Source organism: Brassica napus, chromosome C6, assembly GCF_020379485.1.
Source record: "Brassica napus cultivar Da-Ae chromosome C6, Da-Ae, whole genome shotgun sequence".
Classification (NCBI taxonomy): domain Eukaryota; kingdom Viridiplantae; phylum Streptophyta; class Magnoliopsida; order Brassicales; family Brassicaceae; genus Brassica; species Brassica napus.
In genome coordinates this window covers 30433161-30453892 of record NC_063449.1, presented here as the reverse complement: position 1 = coordinate 30453892, position 20732 = coordinate 30433161, and the positions used below count along the sequence as shown (strand labels likewise).

The 20732-nt window shown below is 39.4% G+C and overlaps 6 protein-coding genes across 6 annotated transcripts; 2 read left to right on the top strand and 4 right to left on the bottom strand.

Moving 5' to 3' along the window:
• Nucleotides 1-186: 186 nt before the first annotated feature.
• Nucleotides 187-1263, bottom strand: LOC106383070 (early nodulin-like protein 3). The gene is made up of 4 exons (XM_048759826.1): nt 1252-1263; nt 1079-1194; nt 766-899; nt 187-677 (listed from the first exon to the last, which is right to left on the bottom strand). The coding sequence occupies exons 1-4, from the start codon at nt 1261-1263 to the stop codon at nt 292-294; spliced, it is 648 nt and encodes a 215-aa protein (XP_048615783.1). The 3' UTR covers nt 187-291.
• On the top strand, nt 1252-2526 carry BNAC06G18900D (flavin mononucleotide hydrolase 1, chloroplatic). The gene is made up of 6 exons (XM_013823182.3): nt 1252-1520; nt 1601-1728; nt 1791-1905; nt 1994-2064; nt 2141-2228; nt 2302-2526. The coding sequence occupies exons 1-6, from the start codon at nt 1291-1293 to the stop codon at nt 2420-2422; spliced, it is 753 nt and encodes a 250-aa protein (XP_013678636.1). The 5' UTR covers nt 1252-1290; the 3' UTR covers nt 2423-2526.
• On the bottom strand, nt 2493-3471 carry LOC106383069 (CASP-like protein ARALYDRAFT_316979). Its single transcript, XM_013823183.3, has 3 exons — nt 3195-3471; nt 2859-2994; nt 2493-2779 (listed from the first exon to the last, which is right to left on the bottom strand). The coding sequence occupies exons 1-3, from the start codon at nt 3395-3397 to the stop codon at nt 2564-2566; spliced, it is 555 nt and encodes a 184-aa protein (XP_013678637.1). The 5' UTR covers nt 3398-3471; the 3' UTR covers nt 2493-2563.
• Nucleotides 3472-3889: 418 nt separating this feature from the next.
• Nucleotides 3890-5057, bottom strand: LOC106385044. Its single transcript, XM_013824992.3, has one exon. It carries the CDS (start codon nt 4967-4969, stop codon nt 4439-4441), a length of 531 nt encoding a protein of 176 aa, XP_013680446.1. The 5' UTR covers nt 4970-5057; the 3' UTR covers nt 3890-4438.
• A 1069-nt stretch (nt 5058-6126) lies between these two features.
• BNAC06G18880D lies at nt 6127-7638 on the bottom strand. Its single transcript, XM_013824993.3, has 2 exons — nt 7109-7638; nt 6127-6782 (listed from the first exon to the last, which is right to left on the bottom strand). Exons 1-2 carry the CDS (start codon nt 7489-7491, stop codon nt 6233-6235), a joined length of 933 nt encoding a protein of 310 aa, XP_013680447.1. The 5' UTR covers nt 7492-7638; the 3' UTR covers nt 6127-6232.
• Nucleotides 7639-8839: 1201 nt separating this feature from the next.
• Nucleotides 8840-14180, top strand: LOC106383071 (ABC transporter G family member 36). The gene is made up of 7 exons (XM_022711666.2): nt 8840-9806; nt 9899-10029; nt 10309-11571; nt 11675-11828; nt 11914-12125; nt 12195-13036; nt 13115-14180. The coding sequence occupies exons 1-7, from the start codon at nt 8975-8977 to the stop codon at nt 14040-14042; spliced, it is 4362 nt and encodes a 1453-aa protein (XP_022567387.1). The 5' UTR covers nt 8840-8974; the 3' UTR covers nt 14043-14180.
• The last annotated feature ends 6552 nt before the right edge of the window (nt 14181-20732 follow it).

The following is a 20732-nucleotide window of genomic DNA, read 5'->3' as shown; positions in this document are numbered from 1 at the left end:
CTTTATTAGCGAGGCCATAAATGCGATTGTTTCATTTATTTTGTAACACTTAATTAGCTCCTTAATATTTTCATTTATTTCCTTTTTAGCTCCGGTGGTTGAATTAGCTCCTTATTTTTATTTTATTGCGGTTGCTTTGTGATTGTTTTGTAACTTTTGTTTAAACGCAGTGACAAAACTTAGAAGTTAATGAAGAAAACATAAAAGTTAATAATATCATTAAAAGTTGGATAACAAAAAAACGTTAAAAAAATAGCAATGAAAGAAGACTAAGAATATGAATCAAAAGCGCTATGGTTGGCAGCAGAAAAGAGCAACAAGAAGTGCAGCAAAGGGAGGGAAGAAGGAGGCGAGCAGGGAGGAGGCAGCAGCAGAAGAAGCAGGATCATGAGAGTCAAATGCAGATTCAGAGGGAGAGCTGGCAGAGAGAGGCGACATGGATGGAGGCAAGGAAGCATCGTGGCGGTGGTGGTGGTGGATATGCATCACTTCCACGATGAGACGCTGTCCACTGGTGCAGTGGGCGTTGGAGCCGCTGATGAAGTAGAAGAGACCAGGACGATCAAGGTAAAACGTGCTGTTTCCATTGTCAAACGCTGTGATGGGATCGCTGGCGTTGCAGTGGTAGAAACCCCATTTGTCCACTTCCATCACCGAGTCCTTGTCGTACACAAACGCTGCATCCATTAATTCTCTTCAGTTAATTAATTAATCTACAAAAATTAACAAAAAAAATAGCAAAAATTAGGAAACAACTACACTCACAGAGAGAATCGCCGATGTGGAAGCGGTTGATGCTCGCCCAGCGGCTGTAAACCGATGTATCATTCTGGAGTGGAACTCTCCACTCGAACTCGTCTCCAACCTTGAAAACTCTAGGACCCTCTGACGCTACTGCCCTAATGCACAACACAATTATCATCAGACTGCACAGAGACAGAGGAGATGTCATTTTCATCATCATCTTCTTTGTATGCTTTGTTTGAGAGGAAACGAGTTCTCTGGTTAGCTTTGAGTAAAAAGTAAAATGGCAACGAGAGGCGTTTTTATAATGAAGATGGGAGAAAGAAGCATTAACCTATATTGGCGGTTGAGTTGAGCACTCGGAGTCGTGGATGATTTTTCGACGGTTACGGTTTGAGGTTCCGTGTGGAGCAAGTCATGGCCCCTAACCTTCCGCTTGACCACGTCACCCTCATTTAATGACGTGGACCAATCACCTTTCACCTATCCGATTTTCTCTCAAAACGCCGCGTTTCCCATGTGTGGCCTTTTCTTATCGCGATCTCGATGATGGCGATGATCGGGAGTAATAAGGCATTTCTGATGTCGGCGGCGGCGGCGACGGCGATGAATACATGGGAATTGTTCAATTCGAAACCCAACGTCATCGAGAAGAAGCGTAATCGGGCTTCGATTTCTTACGACGCTCCGAAACGGAAGCTCCCGGTTCTCCTCTTCGACGTGATGGACACCATCGTCCGTGATCCATTCTACCAAGATATTCCAGCCTTCTTCGGGTTCGAATCCCTATCATCCTACTCAATTTTTTTCTTTTTAGCTTCATCACTCGATTTTGATTCTCTTAATCAATCCACAGAATGCCGATGAAGGTGCTGCTCGAGTGCAAGCATCCCACCGCCTGGATCGAATTCGAAAAGGGATTGATTGATGAGGATGAGCTAGCAAGAAAGTTCTTCATTGATGGGAGGGACTTTGATTTGGAAGGTTGAGATTCATCATCCATCTCCTTTGATTCAAATAATATACTCAGCCTTTTGATTTTGCAGGGCTAAAGGATTGCATTAGATCAGGATACTCCTACTTAGATGGGATGCAAGAGCTTCTTCAAGCTTTGAGAGATGATAACTTGGAGATTCATGCTTTCACCAACTACCCCATCTGGTTTTTCACCTGTTTCAAACCTGTCTTTTATTAGAAATGGTTATGTTAATTGACTGAGACTCTTTGTGTTTCTTCATCTCATCTAAAGGTATAAAATGATAGAAGACAAGTTGAAGCTTTCAGCCTACTTGTCATGGACTTTTTGTTCCTGTATTACAGGTACAACACACATCTCTTGCCGCTTTATTGTTTATAGGATCCTGTTATTATATTTGTTTTTTTTTTTTTACTTCAGGAAAAAGAAAGCCTGATCCAGAGTTCTATCTCGAGGTTGTGGAACATCTCGGTGTTGAACCTTGCGACTGTGTATTCATTGATGACAGGTTTGTATCTTTTAAGTTAACTCATCCTAAAGACATCTTTCTTTTTGGCCTGAGGTTAGTGTCTGATACGCAGGCCAAGCAACGTCAAGTGTGCAGTAGAGATTGGGATGCGTGGGTTATGTTTTGAGAACGCTGATTCGCTCCGCAAGGATCTCTCACATCTAGGGGTCAATGTCTCTCTACCCAATATTTGATTGCTACTTCTTGGTTGTAATTTGTAAAATACTCTCGAAAAGGACAATACATTTGTTTCGGGAATGCAAGTGATCATAAATAATAATAATTAGAGTCTGTCTTAGATTATATAGAGCACCAACAATAGAGAATCCATGAGACTAGAGAGTGGAGAGCACAAGGACATTAAAGAGGGAAGAGGAGGCGAGAAAGATGAAGGAGAGCAAGACTAGGAGGAGGGAGAGGGCGACGTGATTGCAGAAATAAGAAAGGGTCTTGCAGAAGTCAGGGAGAGGAGTGTGTTTGATGCCGGTCTTGTTGAGGTTTGTAACTCCAATACCGGCTGATCCAGCGCTCATTATCAAATAGCTGAAGAGCTGCAGACACACCACAAAATACATGTATGGATTAAAAATCCAGACGACTAGCAGATGGAGAAAGGGGAGATGAGCGAACCTGATCGAAGATGAAACAAAGCCAAGCTTGGGAACGGGAGGGTGTGATGGGTGATCCAGTGAGGAGCCTGTAAATTCCTAGACAGAGGTGGAACAGGGAGTAGAGAATGGTCACCGTGCATGCCCCCACCACATACCTTCACACCAAACTCACTCTTTATTATAATCAAAAGTTTAAACACAATAATGTCATGTTCTTGTTAGGTTCACGGTTATATTTTCTGTTCACCGAAATTTTGGCATCTAAAATGCACGTTTTCACTCTTTTCTTCTCTCTTCTAGTTTCTATAATGCATCCATATTTGAGGGATTAAAATGGAAAAAGAACAAGACTTACTGGTAGGAGGGAGAAAAAGACCAGCTGGAGTTGAGAGGGAGCGGCAAGCCATAGATGTCAGCCACACCCTTCTCTGTTGCCATCAGCATTACCGCTATAGCAGTGGCTGAAGCAGCCAAGCAGCCTCCTCTGAGGGACACCTGCACCCCCTCCCTCCTCCTCCTCTTCTTCTCGGCCACTTCCTCCTCTCCATTTCTGTTCATTCGATCTACCTTTTTAACTTCTTCTTTTCTGCTCTCTACTCTAATATATGAAAAGCAACAATCAAAACTAACTCGTTCTTATACAACTAGTCCCCTTTTCTGCTCCACATTTTTCGTGTTGCTTCCTCTTCTCCTCTTTCATTCTCTTTTAGTTTATAATTATTATTAAATATTTAGTTTATAATTATTATTAAATATACTTCTTTATGTTCCTTACAAAAAAAAAAAAAAACGAAAACTGTGAATCCCCCATATTTCAAGCCACATTCCTTCCTTTCTTGTATATATATTTTGTATGAAAGAGAGAAAAATAAAACATCTCTGTTGGGACTTGCCAGGTACAATTAGCGTGCCGCATGTTCTCTGCAAATTCAAATTACCCAATTTTGAAAGGCATTTATACTATTTTTTGGTAAAAGGCATTTATATTTACTCTCTTATTGTTTTCATACTTGCTTTATGATACAGTTAGAACAACTGGGATAAGAGAAATATCAGGAATCACAATGAAAACTTAAATATGTCCTTGCCTTTGAAGTTTCAACAGAAACAGAATCCCACGACAAATGGAAACTACGTCAACAAATAAAAAGTGGACACATGTCGTAGACTTGGCACGTCCCAAGGACCCACCTATCAAATACAGATGGGCTCGACAAGAACGAACAACCATGGATCAGGCCCCATCGCTCATTCTTATGGATATGATAGCACAGTCAGGTGTAGACTAACTCTTATGATAGGTACAGAGGTTCACAAAAAAATATAATAAAAATCGTGCATGGCCCCATCATCCCAACGGGCATCTAGTGTTTAATTAATAATTACCATACTTGTAACATACACACTATACATTGAATGTTGTTGGCACACACTTAACCAGTTGGATCAAGAATATCTCATTTTATTAGCTTATATATATAATTAAGTGTGTATTAGGGACGAGTAAAATAAACGTTATGATAATGCTTATATTAGACAAATTAAGCGAGGTGATATATATATATATATATATATATATTAAAAGAGAGAGTGAAATTATTAATTAAGGTCTCTGGTGATGGCAGGCATACAGCTTGAAGTACGGGAAATGGCAGGCTTATTGTGAATAGTAGACATGGGTTTAGGGCTGATAGACTGACTTCTCCTCGTACTTTTCCTGAGCATATCTCTCATGGCCTCCGCTTGGAAGAGAGCAGGATACTTTCTTCCAAGCTTGTTGAACCTTAGGCAAGCGCTCATATGCTCCTTCAAGGCTCCTTCTAGCCCATTCTCCTCCTTCTTCTCTCTCTCCTCCTTCACCGCCTCTGAGCAGAGACCGCAAATCCACTTTCCCAAGAACTTCTCCCTCACCTTCTCTATGTACTCCATGGTGCACTCCTCCCTCATCCCGCAGCACTCGCACTTTGCCTTCTCCACCTCTGTTATCGTCCCCAGTCCTTTCTCTTCTCTGTGGAAATCCAATGATATGTCTGATAGGGTCCTATGTAGTGATGCCTGCGCTAGCTTCGATGGCGGTGGAGGCTTTACCACGCTTCCGCTCACGCTCTTCCTTCTCCCGTTTGCTGCCATGACCAAGCTTCTTATATTTTTTTTATATATTCAATATATGTCTCTGAAGGTTTTGTATTTATAAGCTGCAATATATTCATGTGTGGTTCAGCATTGCCATCTCACGTACGTGCTCATGCAATAGCGACCTCCTTTACAGCTTTACTTTTACTTTTCACAACTATACTAATTAATGAAGCCATCAAGTAATCACTAATTCACGTGTTTCATAATTAGTACAATGCAACTGGCAGCTAGCAACCTATAACTACAACTTAACTATCTCTAGTATTATCTATAATAATGAGATATAAAATTATATACTTGGGATAAAATATAAACAAACACGCGATTTAGTTTTTTTGTTTGTCATTAATCTCAACTTGATTTGGTTTGTCGATAAAACTTTGCGTCTGTTTTTCTGGACTTAACTTGGTGTGTCACTGCATTCTAAATTCTGTAGTTTCGTTAAAAATGGCAAATCGCATGGACTAATAAAACACTAGACACATTTCGTACAATTATAGAAAGAAATCTCATGAGCTAGTAGATGCATATGTCATATGTGAGCCAAACGTGAATATATATACCGACCTCAAGAATCGTGTGGACGTAAGTAAAAGGAACGATATGGATCCCAAAGACAATGATAGGTCACGTGTGTGTGTGTGTGTAGGTTTTCTCTAACCACACAAAACAGAGTAACAACATGGACTCGAAGAAGACCACTCATGATGAATTGAAAGTTGAGACTTGTAAATATTTTCAACTCCAAAAAAGAGACGGGCTGTTTTAAACTCATTTTTGCGGATAACTTGTAAATTGATGGAAGATCACGTGCATGCATATGTTGTATTAGATTCAGGGTTCACCACAAACTCTATATTTCCTGCTGTCGTCTCCATTTGCTTTGTTAACTATAGTTACATGCACCTTTAAGAAATAATATATTATATTATAGTTTCACATATTTTAAATCAAAATAGATATCAGTTTAGCCTCTGGACATATGCACGGTGTGCTTCCTTGTTGTGAAATTATAAAAAAAAATGAGTATATGTTTCTAACGCCAAATCTTGCGTGACATTGCAAAGTATCTATCTGATTCTTGTTTGTGTCAACTGTAAAGTATCTACCTCTCCGTACCAATTCACATTTGCACAGTAAACAGTACAAGATGGTTGGGCATGGAATATTGCATTGATGGATAAAATGCTAAAATGAGCCTGACACACTTGTTTATAAAAGAAATTATAAAAGAGGGAAGCAAGAAGTGTGAAATGATCAAGTAAAGAAGAAAGGGAGGAGGAGTGTGAGAATGAGAGCAAAAAAGAGCTGTTGGTAGATGGAAATGGTATTCTTCTGATGATGATGAATAATTCTTGAGGCATCACTGCTAGTAGTAGTAGTACTAGTAGTAGCAGTGTAGAGGAAGGAGATAGAAACGAAATTCCGAGGAAGAGATGCCTGAGCTGATCTGTGAAGAAGAGGCCTCCCCACAACAGCCTTAAACCTCCCGCTCCAGCCTTGATCTCCAACCGTCACTACGACCGCATCTGGACGTGGGGAGAAGGAGAGCCAACCTCTCTTGGAATAGACATGGAACTCTGCATGGCAGAAGCTGAGGCACAACGAATGTCTTTCATCATACCCTCTTATCAGCATCCTTATTGCTTCTTCCTCCTCCCACCCTTGTGATTCAATTTGGCTATTATGCTTCTTCACGTAGCAAACCCCTACACCTTCTTCCTCTTCTTCTTCTTCCTCTTGGCTTCTCCCTCCTAACTTTTCTCTTATCGCCTTCCCTATCCTCTCTGCCTCCCCCATCAACTCCCTGCATATCTTTCATATTAGTTCCTTTTTTCATTCTTAAAATCATAATAGGTTTCTTGTAGACAGTATAATAGCATGTGTATGTGGAGCTGTCGAAGATACGATCTGAGTCAAAAATAAAATAAATTAATAATTTTTCAAAATATCTATTTAAATTATGGTTTAGAATTTTAAAATTCTAAATATACTGCTAAATTTAGAACTAATTCTTTCAGAAACACGTCAAACATATAATATCTATTAACTTAAAAACTATTTTATTAAATATAGTGTTATTATTTTTGAACAAGTTTAGAAATAATTTGAGACTGTACTTTCTTGCCATACCTCAAATCTGAATTACAAGCATCAGCGACATCTTTATATAAAACGAACTCCTCTGTCTCATCTTGGAAAATGGTTTTGTCAGCGGCGGCTCTCACCTTAGCCTCGGGAACACCGTGATTGATGAGCTGAAAACAACCGATGGTGTCGATGGCATCCATGAGGAGTGGCGAGGCGGAGCCTAACCGGAGGAAATCAAAGGTGGGAGGGTTCAGAAGGAATCTGTGCTTGGGGAAGACTTTGTCGGGCAATACAAGATTTGGGACTCGACCACACTTATCCAAGAACTCCGAGAGGACGTCTTCATTGGCGGTGAAGGAGGACCGACGGCTGGATGCCACGGGAGAGGGAGGAGGGGCTCGGAAATCAGGAGATGAAACTCCCATTTTTGCTTAGTCAGTTAAGTTTAGTACTACTACAACATGTATATTTTTCTGGCTTTAATGTGTAGAGGAAGGATCATTGAACAAAAGAAAAAGGTTTGCCAAATAAAGCAAGAGCATAATGATGAGATGCAATTCTATTGTTTGCTTTTTCCACACACTCTTTCTTATATGTATTATTATGATTGTATATCTACTTTTTCTACTTTCAATTTCCGTTCCAGCGATAAAAGTTTCATTGATCATACTCTGGATGTATGTATTCGTCAATGGACCCAACTTGGGCCTTAACTTTCCTTTTTCTTGGATCTCCGGTCATCTAGCAAACGGGCTTTCATCGTTTCATGATATATATCGTTGAGTTTTTTTCTAAAATTCAGAGCTGATGATGATAGAGCTACAGCTGTCTCTTTACATTCAATCATACTACTATTATTTAATAATATACAGTCCCATTCTTCTTCTGGGGGTGTCAGTGTATTTTTAACACCTTAATGCTGCATTTCATTCACGTGCGCGTATTTTTGGTTGTAAGAAAAAAATTGTTTTTTATTTATCTTGTTTTTGTTATGGAAAATAGGAAAATCACAGTTTGTTAGAAAATGGTAAAAGAAGAAGAAATGTTAGTGTCTGCAAGAAAATTAAAGGAAGACGAATTGTACATTTGTGAGAGATTGAAAAGGAATTTAAGAGTCGTTATACTTGAAAAAAGATTTACTTGAAAACAATGTTTGTTTGACTTTTCTCATTCGCTTGCAAAACTCAGCGTTTCATCTGTTGACCAAGTCAGCCATCCTGGCATTTAAACCCGTTACCTGTAAACTAATAAACTCTACAAAAGTCTCCACAATCAAATTTATTTAAGAATTCTAGAAGTAGATATTGCTTTTCAAACCATCGCTGATTCCGGTCCTCTCCAAATGTGTTGAATTGACTCATTCATCCGCCCTTTCTCAAATTCCAGAACACAATGACTTAAAACCCCCACTTCCTGTCTTTCTTTTTCTTTTTACCTTCGGAAAAATGTACAAAAAGAAAAAACTTAACTCACTGGAATTTGAGGTCTTCTCCTCCTGTTGTTATCTTTTGTTGACTTTGAAGATAACGGAATCGATTAGTTTATTAAGGAAATGTTCAATTATTACGTATTTTGATAGAGATGATAATAATAAAATAAAAACGGGCGTAAGATAGCCGCCATCCTCAGTCAGCACCCCATATTTGAATAATAGTCCTCTTGCGCATTTTCCCATAGTAACCAAGAAAGAGAAATAGACAAGGAGGAAATATCAAGGAAAAGTCCACCTTGACGTTCCTTCTTCACTGCCTATATATCCATTTTCTAATCCCACCCTCCTCTCTGCATCCTTCTCTCTCTGTTCCTCCAACCAAAGTCTCAGACTTGTTCTCTTAGACCAGATCAGTCTCTAAACACCAAAACTTTTACCCCCCAGCCAAGTCAGAGAGAAGAGAAGTTCAGACAAAGATGGATTACAACCCAAACCTTCCGCTAGGCGGAGGTGGGAGTATGCGGCGAAGCATCAGCAGAAGCGTAAGCAGAGCCAGCAGAAACCTCGAAGACATCTTCTCCTCCGGTTCTAGACGAACGCAGTCCGTTAACGACGACGAAGAGGCTCTTAAATGGGCCGCCATCGAGAAACTCCCCACCTACAGCCGTCTCCGCACCACTCTCATGACCTCCGTCATCGAGGACGACGTCTACGGCAACCAGCTCCTCAGCAAGGAGGTCGACGTCACGAAGCTCGACGGAGAGGATCGCCAGAAGTTCATCGACATGGTTTTCAAAGTCGCCGAGCAAGACAACGAGCGGATCTTGACCAAGCTGAGAAACAGGATAGACAGGGTCGGCATCAAGCTACCCACTGTGGAGGTGAGGTACGAGCACCTGAGCATCAAAGCCGACTGTTACACTGGTAGTAGATCTCTCCCCACGCTTCTTAACGTGGTGAGGAACATGGCGGAATCTGCTCTGGGGTTGATTGGGATTCAGTTTGCCAAGAAAGCTCAGCTGACTATTCTTAAAGATATCTCTGGGAGCGTCAAACCTGGAAGGATGACGCTTTTGTTGGGTCCCCCTTCTTCTGGTAAGACCACGCTTCTATTGGCTCTCGCTGGAAAGCTCGACAAAGCCCTTGAGGTCACTGGTGATATTACCTATAACGGTTACCGCCTCGACGAGTTTGTTCCTAGAAAAACGTCTGCGTACATTAGCCAGAACGATCTACACGTTGGTATCATGACTGTTAAGGAGACTCTTGATTTCTCCGCTAGGTGCCAAGGTGTTGGTACCCGTTACGGTAATAACAACAATCTTGACTTCATTTTATTTTATGTTATTTTTGTGCTCTTGTTGAATGAATAATGAATGAATGGGATTCTGGTCTTGCAGATCTGTTGAATGAACTCGCAAGGAGAGAAAAGGACGCTGGGATCTTCCCTGAAGCCGATGTTGATCTCTTCATGAAAGCCTCGGCTGCTCAAGGTGTTAAGAGCAGTCTCGTCACTGATTACACTCTCAAAGTGAGCCCCTCTTCCCCTATTCGAATCTGTTTAAATTCATTTTTTTTTTCATTTTTTAATTAAAAACTGAATTCTAAGCTTAGGACTGGGCATTCAGGGTACTGCTCGGTTTTGGTTCGGGTTTATGGATTTTTTAGGTTTATGAATTTCAGCCCTGTTCGGATATTATAAAAGTTTGATTCGGATTTGAAAACTCAAGAATCACTATGATTGTTTCCAGAGATTTTCTATTGTTGTTGTGGCACAATACTGATACTAAAACTCTGATTCTTGGAACAGATTCTGGGGCTTGACATTTGCAAAGACACAATAGTTGGAGATGACATGATGAGAGGTATCTCCGGAGGCCAGAAGAAACGTGTCACAACCGGTGAGATGATTGTGGGACCTACCAAGACGCTTTTCATGGACGAGATATCCACCGGTCTTGACAGCTCCACCACTTTCCAAATCGTCAAGTGCCTTCAGCAGATCGTTCACCTCACTGACGCCACGGTCCTCATGTCCCTCCTCCAGCCCGCTCCCGAGACCTTTGATTTATTCGATGATATCATCTTGTTGTCCGAAGGGCAGATCGTGTACCAAGGACCCAGAGACCACATCCTCGAGTTCTTCGAGAGCTTTGGGTTCAAGTGTCCCGAGAGAAAAGGAACGGCTGATTTTTTGCAAGAGGTCACCTCCAAGAAAGACCAGGAGCAATACTGGGTGGTCCGGAACAGACCTTATCGGTACATTCCGGTTTCCGAGTTCGCCAGCAGGTTCAAGTCCTTCCACGTTGGACAGAAGCTTTCCAACGAGCTCTCTGTGCCTTTCGACAAGTCACGCGGCCACAAAGCAGCTCTCGTCTTCGACAAGTACTCGGTCTCGAAGATGGAGCTTCTCAAGAGCTGCTGGGACAAAGAGTGGCTGCTCATGCAGCGTAACGCCTTCTTCTACGTCTTCAAGACGGTGCAGATCATCATCATCGCCGCCATCACCTCCACGCTCTTCCTCAGAACCGAAATGCACACGAATAACGAGTCTGACGCCAACCTCTACGTAGGAGCGTTGCTGTTCGGAATGATCATCAACATGTTTAACGGGTTCGCGGAGATGGCTATGATGGTCTCGAGGCTCCCTGTGTTTTACAAACAGAGGGATCTCCTGTTTTATCCGTCATGGACATTCACGCTTCCAACCTTCTTGCTCGGGATTCCGACCTCGATCTTCGAATCAACGGCGTGGATGGTTGTAACTTATTACTCTATAGGTTTTGCACCGGACGCGGGGAGATTCTTCAAGCAGTTTCTATTGGTGTTTCTGATTCAGCAAATGGCTGCCGCGCTCTTTAGGTTGATCGCTTCTGTGTGCAGAACCATGATGATTGCTAATACTGGTGGTGCTCTCACTCTGCTTCTCGTCTTCTTGCTCGGTGGCTTCCTTCTTCCGCGAAGCGAGATTCCTGAGTGGTGGAGGTGGGCTTACTGGATATCTCCTCTCACCTATGCGTTCAATGGTCTGACCGTCAATGAAATGTTTGCTCCTCGATGGATGAATAAACTGGTGAGTTGCCTTGCTTGCTGCTTTATTCTGTATATATATATATATATATATATATATATATATCAAAGTAAAGTGATCTGACTTTTAAAAAAAAAAACTGTAGGCTTTCGACAACAGGACAAGGCTCGGAACCATGGTGCTTCGTAATTGGGATGTCTACCATAACAGAAACTGGTACTGGATTGGGGTTGGAGCCTTGCTTGGTTTCACAGTGCTCTTCAACCTTCTTTTCACTTTTGCACTTACCTATCTCAACCGTAAGTTCTTGTGGCGTTTTATTATTATATGCATCACCCACCCGTGCACAAAAATAGACTAATAATGTACCTTGTAAAACTACAGCTCTTGGGAAGAAGTCAGGTTTACTTCCAGAAGAAGAAAATGAAGACTCGGATCACAGGGGAGGAGAGGTTGCAATGGGAAGAATGGGTAGGAATGCAGACTCTGCGGGTGAAGCATCCAGCGGTGGAGCCGCTAAGAGAGGAATGGTTCTTCCTTTCAGTCCTTTGGCTATGTCCTTTGACGACGTTAGATACTTTGTTGACATGCCTGCGGTAAACCATCCTCCTCCTTGTGAAATCTTCACCATACCAAATATATATTAATATTTTGATTTGTTACAGGAAATGAGAGAGCAAGGAGTTACAGAAAACAGACTACAACTACTCAAAGGTGTGACTGGTGCATTTAGACCAGGAGTCTTGACGGCGCTCATGGGGGTGAGTGGTGCAGGCAAGACAACACTGATGGACGTTTTGGCCGGAAGGAAAACAGGAGGATACATCGAAGGAGACGTCAGAATCTCAGGATTCCCAAAGGTTCAAGAGACGTTTGCTAGAATCTCAGGGTACTGTGAGCAGACTGATATTCACTCCCCACAAGTGACAGTCAGAGAATCTCTGATTTTCTCTGCTTTCCTCCGTCTTCCAAAAGAAGTCGGCAAAGAAGAGAAAATGATGTTTGTGGACCAAGTGATGGAATTGGTGGAGCTGGACAGTCTGAAGGACTCCATCGTGGGTTTGCCGGGTGTCACGGGGCTTTCCACGGAGCAGAGGAAGAGATTGACAATCGCTGTGGAGCTTGTAGCCAACCCTTCCATCATCTTCATGGATGAGCCTACTTCAGGGCTGGACGCGAGAGCAGCAGCTATTGTGATGAGGGCGGTGAGGAACACAGTGGACACGGGAAGAACCGTGGTCTGCACCATCCACCAGCCCAGCATTGACATCTTTGAAGCGTTTGATGAGTTGATGCTGATGAAGAGAGGAGGACAAGTTATCTACGCAGGTCCATTGGGACGAAACTCTCACAAGGTGGTGGAGTACTTCGAATCCTTTCCCGGAGTTCCCAAGATTCCAGAAAAGTATAATCCAGCCACTTGGATGCTTGAAGCCAGCTCACTCGCCGCCGAGTTAAAGCTTGGAGTTGACTTTGCTGAGTTGTACAAGTCATCCGCCTTACACCAGTAAGTTGCTACTTTTTTTTTTTTTTTTGAGGATAATAAATAGTGAATGATAACTAAACAAAAATGATGATGTTGCAGGCGAAACAAAGCATTGGTGAAAGAACTGAGTGTACCTCCAGCAGGGGCCTCTGATCTCTACTTTGCTACACAATTCTCGCAGAACACATGGGGACAGTTCAAATCATGTCTATGGAAGCAGTGGTGGACTTATTGGAGATCACCCGACTACAACCTTGTCCGCTTCATCTTCACACTGGCAACATCACTCCTCATTGGTACAATCTTCTGGCAAATCGGAGGTAACAGGTCCAACGCAGCCGACCTGACGATGGTTATAGGAGCTTTGTATGCTGCGGTTATCTTTGTGGGAATAAACAATTGTTCGACCGTACAGCCTATGGTGGCAGTGGAGAGGACTGTGTTCTACAGGGAAAGAGCAGCAGGAATGTACTCAGCTATGCCTTACGCCATCTCCCAAGTCACCTGTGAGCTTCCATATGTCCTTATTCAGACCACTTACTACTCCCTCATCGTCTATGCCATGGTTGGGTTCGAGTGGACAGCTGCCAAGTTCTTCTGGTTCCTTTTTGTAAGCTACTTCTCCTTCCTTTACTGGACCTATTACGGCATGATGACTGTTTCCCTCACACCAAACCAGCAAGTCGCTTCCATCTTCGCTTCGGCGTTTTACGGCATTTTTAACCTCTTTTCGGGCTTCTTCATCCCAAGACCAAAGATCCCCAAGTGGTGGATATGGTACTACTGGATCTGCCCTGTCGCATGGACCGTCTATGGATTGATTGTGTCGCAGTATGGTGACGTGGAGACACCTATCACCGTCCTCGGAGGCCCTACTGGACTCACCGTTAAGCAATACATTAAGGACAATTACGGGTTCGAGTCTGACTTCATGGGACCAGTTGCTGCCGTCCTTGTCGCATTCACCGTCTTTTTTGCCTTCATCTTTGCCTTCTGCATAAGAACTCTCAACTTCCAGACCAGATAAAACCCTCAGAATCTCTTTCGTTCTTTCTTTCATTTTCTTTCTGTATCCTTGTGATTGATATATGCATTTGCCCTCTTTTCTTACTATGTATTCTAGAGTCATAAGGATTTGTTTTTAATAATTTGATTAAATACCTCATATAGTCGTATAGATAATGACAATGCAGATGTAATATAAACTCTCACCCTTCATGTTTTTTTTTTTTAATTTTGTTGAATATAAAACGCAATGATATCATGGTTCCATTATACAGCTTGATCCAAATCCGCCTTTTGAGCTTATGATAACTTGTTTCACAAAAAAAAAAAAAAGAGCTTATGATAAGGTAAGACTTTCATATACATCACCATTTGTCTATGGTGAATTGACCATCCAGCCATCTAGTCGAATGATATCATGGTTCCATTATACAGCTTTTGTTAGCATTTAGCAAGAAAGTTTATCATTGTCTTTTCTAATGAGCATCTTGTCTTTTAAAAAGCGATGATTATTATTTTGGCTATCAATATTATTTTAACCATCCAGCCCACATTATAACTTTCATTTCATTTTTTGTCGAACGGTGGGGTGGGCGTTCGGGTCTATTCGGGTTTTCTATTTTCAGGATTAAAAATTCTAGTGTCGTTCGGATATTTATAAATTTTGGTTTGGGTTCAGTTTAGATCTTTGTGGGTTTAGCTTGGATTCAGATAACATGTTTTCAATTATTATTTTTAATTTAAAATTCATATATATTTTTAAAATTCTTAAAATATAAAAACAAAAATAATATATTACATATATTTAAATAATGTATGCCAAAATAGTATTTAATCCTCACTTTTTCTTAATAATTACAACTAACTGCCACTACTCTAAACCAGCTTAATTTGCGTCATTAAATCTTAACTAAAATAAGAAAATCTTAACTAAAAAAAAGTCAAATCTCGTGATGGCCTTTAATAATATCTATAAAGCCCATTTCCTATATAATGATTAACATTTGTAATGCTCTGGCTACGTTCATTTCCCATTTCCCATATAAATTTTTGGTTTCAGGAGAAATGGATGCCAAATTAAATATTACTAATATATATATATGATTCCAAAGACGGAGAGGCCTACTAGGATGATGGAATTGAGACCAATCAGTCTTTGTAACGTAGGATATAAAATTATTTCAAAGGTTTTGTGTTAGAGATTAAAAATATATCTTCTTTTACTCATTTCAGAAACTCAATCGCTATGTTGCATGGAAACTCGGTTGAAGGTACGTTTTCAGAAACGTTTCGGAATCGGAATCTTTCGGAAACTCGCGGAAACGCATTGAAAACTCGTTTCTTAAAAATCTCAGTTTGAAAACTTAGTGGAAACTTACGTTTATATTTTGGAAACTCGTGTTTGTGTTCTGGAAACGCTAAAACTTTCCAATTAGTTATGATTTGTTGTTATGATTTTTATTTTAGTTAAACTATTTAATATTTAAGTGCTGGGTTTTTGTTATTTTGAATTTTTTATATGATTTTGATGTTTAATAATGACTTATTTTTTTTGTATGATTAAATAGAATGGATATTTGTTTATTTGTATTCTAAGATATAGTAAACATAATAAAAATGAATGCAAATATTAATCAGTTATATATATATATATATAGATGTTTCTAAAACGTTTCCAAAGCATAAAAAATCAAAAATCACGTTTCCACGTTTCGTTTCAACGTATCCGTTTCCGTTTCCATACAACCTAGCTCAATCGGCATTTGTAGCAGGAATATTGATTTCTGATAACATTCTTATAGCCCAGGAAATGTTCCATGGATTGCGAACCAATAAAGCATGTCAAGGCAAGTATATGGCGATTAAAACGGATATGAGCAAAGCGTATGATAGAGTAGAATGAGATTTTATCAAGGCATTACTACAGAAAATGAGTTTTGATCTTCATTGGATTAAATTGATGATGGAGTGCATCTCCTCGGTCCAATACCGGGTTCTACTAAACGGTCAACCTCGTGGTCTCATTGTTCCACATAGGGGCTTACGTCAAGGAGACCCTTTATCTCCTTATTTATTTATTCTTTGCACTGAGGCCTTAATTGCAAACATAAATAAGGCAGAGAGGGGGGAAACAACTAACGGGAATGAAGGTAGCCAGAGCATGTCCATCGATTTCTCATTTTCTTTTTGCGGATGATAGTCTCTTCTTCTGCAAAGCTCAGAAAGAAGAATGTCAAACCATTCTTAGGATTTTAAAGGAATATGAGGAAGTATCAGGTCAACTTATAAATTTTGATAAATTTTCGATTCAATTTGGCTATAAGATTGAAGAATCGGCCAGACAGGAGTTAAGGGCGATATACTGGGCATTCAGAATTTAGGAGGTATGGGGTCTTACCTTGGTTTACCAGAAAATTTGGGAGGCTCAAAGATACAAGTATTTAGCTTTGTTCAGGATCGGTTAAATACTTGAGTCACTAGGTGGGCTTTCAGATTTTTCACAAAAGGAGGAAAGGAAGTGATTATCAAATCAGTGGTTACGACATTACCAAATCATGTGATGTCCTGTTATCGTTTACCTAAGGCAACTGCAAAAAAACTGACGAGTGCGGTAACACAATTTTGGTGGAGTCCAGGGGGAAGCACGAGAGACATGCACTGGAAATCATGGGACAAAGTATGTGTCGATAAAGACGAAGGAGGTCTGGGGTTTAAAGACATCACTGATTTTAATACAGCGATGCTTGGTAAACAGCTTTGGCGTCTAAAAGAGAAGCTAAACACATTATTTTCTAGAGTTTTTAAAGGACCATATTACATGAATGCCTCACCCCTGGAACCGATTCGTTCATATTCTCCGTCATATGGGTGGCGGAGTATTGTATCTGCTAGATCTCTGGTAAGAAAATGACTAATTAAAAGGGTGGGATCAGGTTCTTCTATATCTGTATGGAATGATTCATGGCTCTCAACCACTCGCCCAAGACCAGCCAATAAAAATCAACACAATTTATACCCGGACCTTACAGTTGACTCTCTCGTTGACTTTACTTCGTGCACTTGGAACTCGCAGGCAATCCGGATCTTGGGGGACCCACAAGATGTGAAACTTATAGAAATTATACCACTGAGTAGGACTCAGAGGATATATAGGGATGGATGGCACTTTACAAAAAGTTGGAAATATACAGTTAAATCAGGATATCAGGTGGAACGGATTTATCTAGATAGGGTAAGACCACCACTTTTGATAGGCCCCACAGTTGACGTCTTGAAGGCCTTTTGTTGGAAAATACGGTGCCCACCAAAGTTAAAACATTTCCTATGGCAACTAGTGACAGGGTGTATCGCGGTTAAGAAGAATCTACAAGGGAGAGGGATTCAAGGGGATATCTGTTGTGCAAGATGTGGAGCTCATGAGGATTCGATAAACCATGTGTTTTTTGAATGTCCTCCAGCACTCTATGTTTGGGCTCTCTCGAAGATACCATCAAATCCCGAAATCTTTCCCACAAGTTTTCTATTCACAAACATGGATCATCTCTTCTGGAGAGTTCTACCACAGATGGAGGATCATCAGTTTGCTTGGATTCTATGGTACATATGGAAAGGTCGTAATAATAAAGTTTTTAGTAATTTGGATATTGATCCCATTGGCAGAAACAGAGTCAACATTATGGGCTGAGGCCCAGATGTTGAATGTACAGAGGATAGTACCACACGTTGCGGTTACGGCTCTGCCATCAATTCCAGGACGCTGGTGTTTCACGGATGGTTCCTGGAAAGAGGGCGATAGTTTTTCTGGACAAGGTTGGCTCAGCACTCTAGAAGGATTTGCTGGACTGTTGGGGGCGAGGAATGTTCGGGCTAGCCTCTATCCTCTTCATGCGGAAATGGAAGCGCTACTATGGGCAATGGAATGCATGAAAAATTTACATCAATTCCAGGTTACGTTTGCAACGGATTGTTCTCATTTGGTGAAGATGGTTTCAACACCAGAAGAATGACCAGCTTTTGCAACTTATTTGGAAGAATTCAAGGCCCTGAAAGAGAATTTCCTCCGAGCAGAAATCATCCACGTTCCAAGGACACAAAATTCAATGGCGGATAGTCTAGCCCGTAGTGCTAGGGTGCAACCGTCTTTCGTTGTCCACATGGATGCAGATCACCCGGTTTGGTTTACAGAGTCTGTATGAGTCTGTATAAGTTGATGACAAATAAAAAAGAAAGATTAAGAATAATTAATTGGGCGATATTAGATCATATCTTATATTTACCATCTAGATGATAATCCGCGCGCATGCGCGGAGTGAGTTCTTATAATAATGTTTGTTTATGAAATGATTTTAACATTTTGCAACACTACAATCTTTATCGATTATAAAATGATGAATACAAATATTGGTCTCTTAAATATATTATCGTTGTTGAAGAGTTAACGTACTACATCTCATTTTAATTACTTTTAAGACTTCATATGCACAAAAGAAAATTAAGTTTGCGGCTCACACAAATCACCAAAACCAAATAGGCAACATCGATTGTATAATGACGAAAGGAGATTAGGTTTTTTGCTCTCGATTTGTTTACTATTGACTCTCCTAAGTGATTTCATTTTCTACCTCTATAGAATTGTGCTTTCGTTCTCGTCTTTGTTTCATTGATATGAGTTAAGTTTCTTTTTTTAACTTCTTTTATGAATTCAGTGAATTACGTAAGTGTCAATTAAAAAAAATGGACATCTGTAAAAATTAGTTTCACTCCATATACATATTTAAGAATCAAAATTTTGAAAAACAAATCACTGGCAAACTATATTAACAGGTAAATGTTCAAATCTAATATATCAAGTTGTTATAGAATATAAGTGCAAACTCGAAATATAAATGTTTATCTAGTATATATTCACCAGCTCGGTCTAAAAATCATTTAATTAGAACAACAAAACAAATTACTTATTTCACCAGTTCGGGTAATATCTGAATCCGAACGGGTAATATATGAACCCGAATGGATATCCGAAGATAACCAAACATTAGTATACTTAACTCTATATTTCTAGTTTATTTCTCTCATTTTATTCAGAATATTTATATTAATGATTCTTATTGCTCAAAATTATATAATATACATATAATTATGGACAAAATTAGTTGCTACTCACTTAAAATACATATCAAGTTCTTGATTCTTGCATTAACAAAAGTTGCATCTAAAATTTAAAAACAATAACTAAAGTAGTGTCTTTTTATTTTTAAAGTTTTATCTCCAAACCTATTAATGGTTTAATCTTTTAAAAATTAAAAAAAAAAAATTAAGTTAAAATATATTTTAAATACAAAAAACTTAAACAATGAATAATTTATTTCTTTTTTCTTCAAAATTTTAATATCCGAACCCGGCCCAAAATATCCGAACCCGAACATAAAATACCCGAACCCGACTCGAAGTGTAGTAATACTAGAACGGGTTCTATACCTTTATACTAAAATATCCAATATAAACCCGAATGTGTATCCGAACTAGGGGTGGGGGTTCGGGTATCCGTTCGGGTTCGGGTCGGATATTTTAGATTTTCGGGTATTTCGGTATAGAGGTGTAGAACCCATTCGGGTATTTATGTACTTCGGGTCGGGTTCGGGTATTTTTAGTTCGGATTCGGTTATTTCGGATCGGGTTTGGATATTTAGATTTTGAAAAATAATATTAAAATATGCATTTCTCAAATTTCTTGTTTTTAAATATATAACTTTCACTTAACTAATTTTTTATTTTTAATAGATTGAATGCTTAATAGATTTGAACATAACATTTTCAAACTAAAAAGACATTAATTTGGTTATTGTTTTTAAAATTTAGATGTAACTTTTTGTTAATTCTTGAAATAAAAAGTTTGACATGCATTTTAAGTGAATAGCAAATCATTTTCTCCGTAATTGTATGTATATCATATGAACTTAAAGTATGTGTAGTATCAATATAAATATTTTATATAAAATCAGAGATGTAAACTAGAAATATAAGGTTAATTATACATATGTTCGGTTATCTTCGGATATCCATTCGGGTTCGGATATTACCCGTTCGGGTTCGGATATTACCCGTTCGGGTTCGGATATCCAATCTCTCCTAATTCAATACTCGTTCGGATATTTTGCTACTTTGGTTCAGATTTCGGTTTGGGTTTTTCGGATCGGGTTCGGGTGCGGCTTCGGATATCGGGTAAAGTGCCCACCCTTAATCCGAACGCCCACCCCTATGATATATGATCATTTATATCTTGCTTGAACAAAAAAAAAAGTTAAACCATTGATCACAAAATTTACCATTTTTAGTAATTTATAGTCGTTTTTAAAAATTCAAAATATAACATATAAGAAAAAAATCTAATTTTGTTATATGTTTGATGAGATTGTTTAATTTCTTTTAATAGTATAAAATTAAACAAAAAAGATAGATGTTAGAATTTTTTTTATCAAATATGTATTATTCATAATCATTCATTGTCATATATATGTTAACCGTATTATGTAATTCTGCACCTTTTATTTAATGAAAGAAAAAATATTCTCTTGTAAACTATTAATTAATTTGATAGTTAGTTTAATAAAAAAACATAGTATATGTTTATATGTATCAACTTATTTTTTTAACAATTTTAAAAATTATTCTCGTGATGATACGTAGATACGAAAACATGTTGTAATGCTCC

Excerpts from the sequence above, each read along its gene's own strand:
- LOC106383070 (XM_048759826.1), bottom strand. Across the intron at positions 900-1,078 it reads CAACTCAACCGCCAATATAG|GGCAGTAGCGTCAGAGGGTC; the intron begins GTTAATGCTTCT and ends GTTGTGCATTAG. Across the intron at positions 678-765 it reads CCACATCGGCGATTCTCTCT|CGTTTGTGTACGACAAGGAC; the intron begins GTGAGTGTAGTT and ends TAATGGATGCAG.
- BNAC06G18900D (XM_013823182.3), top strand. The coding sequence starts at position 1,291 with ATGATGGCGATGATCGGGAGTAATAAGGCATTTCTGATGTCGGCGGCG. Across the intron at positions 1,906-1,993 it reads TTCACCAACTACCCCATCTG|GTATAAAATGATAGAAGACA; the intron begins GTTTTTCACCTG and ends TCTCATCTAAAG. Across the intron at positions 2,065-2,140 it reads TTTTTGTTCCTGTATTACAG|GAAAAAGAAAGCCTGATCCA; the intron begins GTACAACACACA and ends TTTTTACTTCAG.
- LOC106383069 (XM_013823183.3), bottom strand. The coding sequence starts at position 3,397 with ATGAACAGAAATGGAGAGGAGGAAGTGGCCGAGAAGAAGAGGAGGAGG. Across the intron at positions 2,995-3,194 it reads TCTTTTTCTCCCTCCTACCA|GTATGTGGTGGGGGCATGCA; the intron begins GTAAGTCTTGTT and ends TTTGGTGTGAAG. Across the intron at positions 2,780-2,858 it reads TTTGTTTCATCTTCGATCAG|CTCTTCAGCTATTTGATAAT; the intron begins GTTCGCTCATCT and ends GTGTGTCTGCAG.
- LOC106385044 (XM_013824992.3), bottom strand. The coding sequence starts at position 4,969 with ATGGCAGCAAACGGGAGAAGGAAGAGCGTGAGCGGAAGCGTGGTAAAG.
- BNAC06G18880D (XM_013824993.3), bottom strand. The coding sequence starts at position 7,491 with ATGGGAGTTTCATCTCCTGATTTCCGAGCCCCTCCTCCCTCTCCCGTG. Across the intron at positions 6,783-7,108 it reads GCTTGTAATTCAGATTTGAG|GGAGTTGATGGGGGAGGCAG; the intron begins GTATGGCAAGAA and ends AAAGATATGCAG.
- LOC106383071 (XM_022711666.2), top strand. The coding sequence starts at position 8,975 with ATGGATTACAACCCAAACCTTCCGCTAGGCGGAGGTGGGAGTATGCGG. Across the intron at positions 9,807-9,898 it reads AGGTGTTGGTACCCGTTACG|ATCTGTTGAATGAACTCGCA; the intron begins GTAATAACAACA and ends CTGGTCTTGCAG. Across the intron at positions 11,572-11,674 it reads CTCGATGGATGAATAAACTG|GCTTTCGACAACAGGACAAG; the intron begins GTGAGTTGCCTT and ends AAAAAACTGTAG.